The 6,880-nt window shown below is 40.4% G+C and overlaps 1 protein-coding gene across 1 annotated transcript; it reads right to left on the bottom strand.

Annotated features, from left to right (window-relative positions):
• Positions 1-1,678, bottom strand: LOC122297200 (GATA transcription factor 19-like). The gene is made up of 2 exons (XM_043107180.1): positions 785-1,678; positions 1-618 (listed from the first exon to the last, which is right to left on the bottom strand). The coding sequence occupies exons 1-2, from the start codon at positions 1,223-1,225 to the stop codon at positions 307-309; spliced, it is 753 nt and encodes a 250-aa protein (XP_042963114.1). The 5' UTR covers positions 1,226-1,678; the 3' UTR covers positions 1-306.
• Between the last annotated feature and the right edge of the window lie 5,202 nt (positions 1,679-6,880).

Raw genomic sequence — 6,880 nt, 5'->3', positions numbered from 1 at the left:
ACCAACAAAAGTAGCCAGCAGGTAGGTTTGTGACTGAGATTTAAAAAAAAAGAAAGATAAAGAAGGAAACTCGAAAGAAAAGCAAACAAAGAAAGAAATGTAGAATTATCCTGTTCTCGCTCCATCTATCTTAGACGGAGAAAAGGAAGAAGCAACAACGACAAAGGAAAAAAAAAAGGGGGAAAAACAAAAGAATTTGACGAGTCTGTAAATTAACCATCGCCATCATCAGCAATATCTTCAACATCATCATTGTGAAAAGTTATGGTAATAAAAGATCTTGACCGTCTGTGTTTTTTTTCTCCTTCATCTCGTGAAGTCATGAACAAGACTTGGCCTGTCTGTGACATTGAGACGCCAAGAAAGGAAGGGAATGCCTGTATCGGAATCTCGATCGTTGTCTTCGATGAAGTGGAACTCGTTGCCAATGGCAGGAGCGAAGCAAGGCATTTTCTGGGTCTGTGAGTGGGCATACCAAGAATTATTGTGGTGGCTGAACATGTGTTCCGGCTCCATAGGTCCTCCCGAGGAACTTCCATTGTTGGTGGCCGTTGAGGCCGCAGAAGTGGCTCTCCTCTCTTCCTTCTTGAATCGAATCCCACAAGCATTGCATAGGGACTGCATTTCATAAACAAATATTCTCAGAAAACCTATTAATGCGGAAAATTGGAAACGGCTCAAAACCAGTAGACAATAAAGCGAAGTCAATGATCACTAGCACGAAGAAATAGTTGTTTGCTACAAGCAAGAAATTACGAAGTGATGTATATATAGCGAGAGGCACCTTTGGGCCTCTTGGACCGTTCCTCCAAAGGGGTGTGGAAGTTGTGTCACAGTTGGCACAGCGACGAGCGAGGAGAGGATCATTGGCAGAGTTGTGATTGCTGCTATTATTGACTCCACGGCCAGTTTTGTGTGTTTGCGGCTCCGATGGTGTATGCTTTGTCTGCAACAAGTCCCAGCAAAAGTTGGACACTGAGGAAGAAGAGCGCCGTCGCTTTTCGTGATCATCTTCGGTGAGACGAGTGGATGGGGTTCCTAAAGAGAGGGTGCAATCCACAGAAGGAGAAGACGACGAAGCGAAGGAATACATTTCAGATTCATCATAGGGCCTGTACTGGTTGGGGTTGGAGAAGAGCATGGAGAAGGAATTACTTTGGCTGTGAAACAGACCACACGAACACTGTCCCATGTTTCCCCCCTGAGAGCTGCAGCAGCGATGCATGATCACTAACTTATTTTGATCTCTCTATGATCTCTATCTGTTAATTTGATCAAAATCCCTCAAATCCAAAACTATATATGTAAGGAAAGCTTAAATGGGTTTCTTTGAACGCAAGCAAAGGTATTATAAGATAAGCAACAAAGAGAGAAGCTAGGATTAGGGGTGGAGGGAGGGGGGGATCGATGGAAATGATCATGCACAATGGGGATACCGAGTTTATAGCTGAAGGGGTTTGTGCAAGAAGTACAAACCAAATAGGATAGTGATGCGAGCGATCCAGGTGTAATAATAATGTGTTTGAAAAAACTTTGATGCGAAAGCTTGAATGGTACGAGAGAGGGGCTGGGAAGTGAGGAAGGGTCGTTGTCTGGTAGCTTTATAAGCCTATTAATAAAATGGCGAAATACCAGTCAGCACTCTGCAGTCCACCGTTGTCGTGAAATGCAAATAGAGGGGTATACTTAAGTATAGAGTACAGTGAGAGAGAGAGAGAGAGAGAGAGAGAGAGAGAGAGAGAGGGGGGAAGGGAGGGTTATAAAGAAGAGAGACAGAGAGGGACCCAATCTGCATGTTGTGGAGAGAGAAAGTGTTTTAGATAGAGAAAGCGAAAGAATGAGTCATCTAGTCAGTGGAGAGATCAGTCAGTGTGAATTTGTGTTAAGCTCTCATATCTCTATCTCTCTCTCTCTCTGGAATTCTTTCTTCATTTTTATAGCGCAGAGAAAGGAAAAGGAGAAGGGGGCCGGTGGGGGATGTGGGCGCTCGTAACAAAGTGGGGTTTGAGAGACAAAAGGGGTTGGGTCATTTGAGGGGGAGTAGTCAAAAGAGCCCACGTGACTAGCGGGAACAGTCTTCCATGGATCTGCCTTCTCCGATCACGAGGCCTAATGAGAGAGTCTCAACCCCCAATACATCAAAAACCTCTGTCCGTATCCGTATCTCTGCCTGACCCCTCTGTTCTGTCGCTGCCACCCTCCCAAGGAAAATGGAATAGTCCTCTCCTATCCTCTATTCCACGCGCCCCCTACTTCTCAAACGCGTCTCCCGCACTCTCTGATCCCAATGTCACGTATACCGCCTGTCCTCTCCGTATACTCTTATTTCTTGATCAACAACACCTTGGATACTTTAGACACACCAACGTTCATAGTCCCAATAAGGGGAATACATGTAATTTTTTTTAATAAAATATGTCTTCGCAAACAGTTGAGTTTTCAAGACAAGTAATACTAATATTAAAAATAAAAGGAATTATAAAAATTTAATACTTATAATTAGGATAGATTGTATCCATATCGCTCTCTTTTATTATTTTAAAAATAGACATTATAAGTGATATCTGAGTAAGAGTTTGTCAGTTTGAGTTGCAATAATGTATCATGAGATAGAGAGATTGTTCAGGTATATTCATAATCTCCATCTTTATCACTACTACTCCAAAAAAATGCATGTGTGGATCGATCTTTGTACGTAGGTTGATCGAAATCAGTAAACTTAATGCTTGGGCTAAGCTCAATATTCCCATGCAAGCAGCGATATGTGAATGGGATGAGTAAAGTGGAAATGAAAGAAAAAGAGATGGAGAGATGAGTAAAGTGGTCATGATCTTGACGCGCTAGCTTTTGGAGGGTAGGTAGTCATGTAATGGCAATGATTTCATGTGTGACGCTCAAGTATTTTCTCTCAACAGAACAATGACCAGTGCTGATCTGTTATAGAGAGCACATCCCCCCAACTCCGTAAGTTGTTATAGGGCGTCCAATCGGTCAAAATCTCGAAGGAACAACAACAAGAACAACAGCCAGTTTTGAGCTTATTTCCAGCAGTATCCGTACCGTGGGAATCACGTGAACCGAACAAAGCCAATTTGGTCATGATAATCACCTCAAGTCCCGAATCCGAAAGCCATCACAACATTTCTACCTTTTGGTGGGTAGTAGCAGTACTGGGAATAGTAGAAGATCCGGAGATTTTGATCAGAGAGAAAATAAAAAAAAAAGCTAAAGACAGGGAGAGAGAGATATTAAAGTATCCCAAATGTGATACTCTGCAATCATCAAAGCAACATCTGTTTCTTCTTCTTGGCTTAGCGTGAGAGAGGAAGATCTCTTGGGTCAAAGATACAAACTCTAAAAAGAAAAAGGGTCAAGAATTTAGAAAATTAAGAAAAAATAAACTAGAAACAGTAAAAAAAATAAAAGAATAGAAAATAATTAAAGGATGACCCACATCCATCATGGCCAAGTCCGAACTAACTCCTCTGGAATATCGACCCCATTCGATCAAAAGATTCAAAAAAACATAGAGAGAGAGAGAGAGAGAGAGAGAGAGAGAGAGAGAGAGAGAGAGAGAGAGAGAGAGAGAGAGAGAATCCGATCGTCTAGAGATTGGTGAGCCACACAGTTCGACAAACGGGACGACCACCGCTTTCCAAAAGATGCTCTCTATTCGTTTTGTAAACTACGAGATAGAGCTTAGCAAACTACGATTAGCCCAAGAAAACACTAGCGTTTACGTTGTCATTTACACATGCACTTGCTTCGCGTGCATAGATCCCTACGCTACCACATTCCACGTGAGTCTTACCCTCGCCACACACGTAGTACCGATCGCTAGCTTAATTCTGGCCTCACTCATGGCCGGTACGTTGTTTGAGGAGCATGCATGGTATTGGTGCAGGTTTTTAAGTCGTTGTACTCCTCTCGATCTCTGCTTTAATGGCAATAAATCTCAGTATTTAATGATGGAGGATCTGTTTATACTCTTTTTAATGAAACTCTGGGATTTGCTTAATCCTCCTCCAAACCAACGAAAATAATTCGACGCTCCGGCCTTAATCGTGTTGTTATGTGGCTCGTTGGATTTGGTGGGACCCGGTTGGTTTTTGGTTCACACTTTTCCAAGGTTTAAGCAGAATATCGTATCTGCCGCTAGCTGCTGCCTAAAACCGATGGGATTATATAAATGCACAACATGCAATTATTATAGTATCGTTAAACTAAGTGCCACGTGGGCTTCGTGGGGTGAAGATTTTCCTTTGCATGCTGCATGCATGCATGCAAATGAGTTAAACAAGCCCTAGACGGGCATAACAATTTATTAATGAGCTTTGGTAGACAAAACAATTACTACATTCCTCAAAAGCAACGAGATACAACTGGAATGTTTGTCTATGTCCGTTTCTTTCTCAAATACATATTTTCTTTCTCTTTTTTATATTTGGCTAGGTGATCTGGGATTGGTCTAGTGATTTTGTTGTTGACCGAGATTTGTCTAAAGTTGTAGTATTTAAGTGCTGTAGAGAAAAGAAAAAGCGAAATCAGAGATCACTTGTGGACCAGCGTTTTGGAAAAGGGGGTAGTAGAGAAGCCTCTGGTAAGCCGTATTTTGAAAGTTCAAGTTTTTTTGTCAGTGTGATGACCTAAGGGACACTGTAGCCCCCTAATTGTCTCCTCTAAGGAGATCTAAGTGTCTAACTACTTTAGCTCTGTAGGCCAAGAAAATAACCCTCTCTCTCTCTCTCTCTCTCTCGCAATATTTCTGAATTCTAACGTTTTTATGAAATAGTCATCATTTTAAACAAGTTTGGTTCTTTTTTCCTGGTTAATTTGATGGGAATTCATGTTCAAAGATGTTCAAGATAAATGGCATCCTTCTATGTGATTATCTCTCTCTCTATATATATATATTAAATGGACAATTACTTGAGCATGTACGTGCCAGAAAGTACGTTCGTAGCTAGGTACCTTGCATGAACTCTATGTATATATCGTACCTTGTTTTCTGCATGAGAGCATTTATGAGGTGATAACGGTTAATTGGGGTCCATGATCAGCCCCGATATATATAGGCCGTAAATATATATAGCCAGTACAGTGATCAGGAATTAATCAGTTTGCTAGCTTGGGTTCAGCTACGTACGTATGCACCAGCCTTTAGCCACCATTTCCATCATGTGCAACACCTAAAAAGCTACGTGCATGCATATGAGATATATTCTATCCAACGTACGTACGCTAGCTTCGTATAACTATATAACATCTCGAGCTAGCTTTCATTAATTTTCTTTGGTACGCAGTACTTTTTGGTCTCCTGTGATAAAGATCAATGAGCATTTCTATATATATATATATATATATATAATATATGTACGTATTTAACACATCCTAGATAGCTGATACTTTCATTAAAGATGATCAAGAAGTAAAGTAAACTCACCGACATGCCGGTTTGCCCTAAAGTGGGGATAAGTAGTGTCGTACAATCTCTCAATCATTGTCTCGGATCTATGGTCTCTCCTTTCCTTAATTTGCTGGTACCTTTGAATCTAGATCTTTAGCCATGCATGACGAATCCAAGATCATTAATTAATAAGGGGTAGACTAATATCTGCGAGAAATTAATACCTTCACCATTGATCATGAAAATAAGTAAAAATAAAATTTGATAGAGACTTCTATATTTTTGAATGGATGTTATGTACAGTAAGATGACCTATTTATATGAAAAGATGCCAAATGAAATAGGGAAGTAAATAAATACAAGATCTCCTAATCAAGATAGTATTTTAATTAAAGTAGTTGCATCAACATCCTCCCGCAAACTCTAGATGGTGGAATCAACTTGAGTTTGGAAACAAGATCATCATGAAGTCGACCAGGTGGATGAGATTCCGTGAAAATGCCTCGTTGAAGAGGATCCCTAATGAAGTGACAAATCTCGATACGTCTATTATGTTCATAGAAAACATCATTATGAGCATCTGTATGGCACTTCGATTGTCACAACAAATGGGAGAACAAATCGTTTGAGGGCACTCATATCTGCCACAAGCCAATGTAACTATAAAAACTCAGATGATGTAGAGTTAACAAGAACATGATACTCAAATTATGTACTAGAGCGAGCAACAACATGCGAGCCTTGTATCGCTCTATTGGCCCACCTGCACGAGCCTTAATTTAATATACCCACTCGCATCCAACTATAGATTATCCAAGAGGCAAATCAACTAGCTAGGTCCCAAGTATGAGTTTACTAATTCATCAGAGATGGTTTTTTTTGTCAAAGAGGATCATAACTAGCTTCACAATAAGTGCAAGGTTCATGAAAAGCAACAAGAGTATAAAAATAGTGGTAATCTTGGAGATGTGTAGGAGTTGCTCTTACTCGACTAGAGTGATGAAATTCAAATACTTGGGAAGACTCTAGGACATGTGATGCAGTTGGAGGATCACCAGCCTCATCAAGCATATCAGGAAAAACCATAGAGAGACTACATGAGGATCGGGACGTCTCTACAATGAAGTCAGGGATTGAATCGATGGAAATGTTAGTGAAAACAAGAAAATACTATGAAGCTGAAGAAGAGAAACGAGAGAAACTGATAAACGTTCTATGTTCCAAGAATGTCACGTGACGAGAAACATGATGACATTTAGAGGCAAAGTGATAACAATGATAGCCATTTTGTGAAATGTCATAACCAAGAAAACAACATAATCGAGAACGTGGTACAAGTTTGGTGCATTTGTGTAGAGGCAAAGTGATAAAACAAGCACACTCAGAAACATGAAGTAAAGAGTAATTAATAAGGGATTTTACTGTAGAGAAGCTCAAAAGGTGTGTCGTTGTGAATAGTTTGTAAGGGAACCC

This window comes from Carya illinoinensis, chromosome 2 (assembly GCF_018687715.1).
Source record: "Carya illinoinensis cultivar Pawnee chromosome 2, C.illinoinensisPawnee_v1, whole genome shotgun sequence".
Classification (NCBI taxonomy): Eukaryota; Viridiplantae; Streptophyta; class Magnoliopsida; order Fagales; family Juglandaceae; genus Carya; species Carya illinoinensis.
The sequence above is the reverse complement of the archived record's forward strand: the minus strand, read 5'-3'. Positions and strand labels throughout refer to the sequence as shown.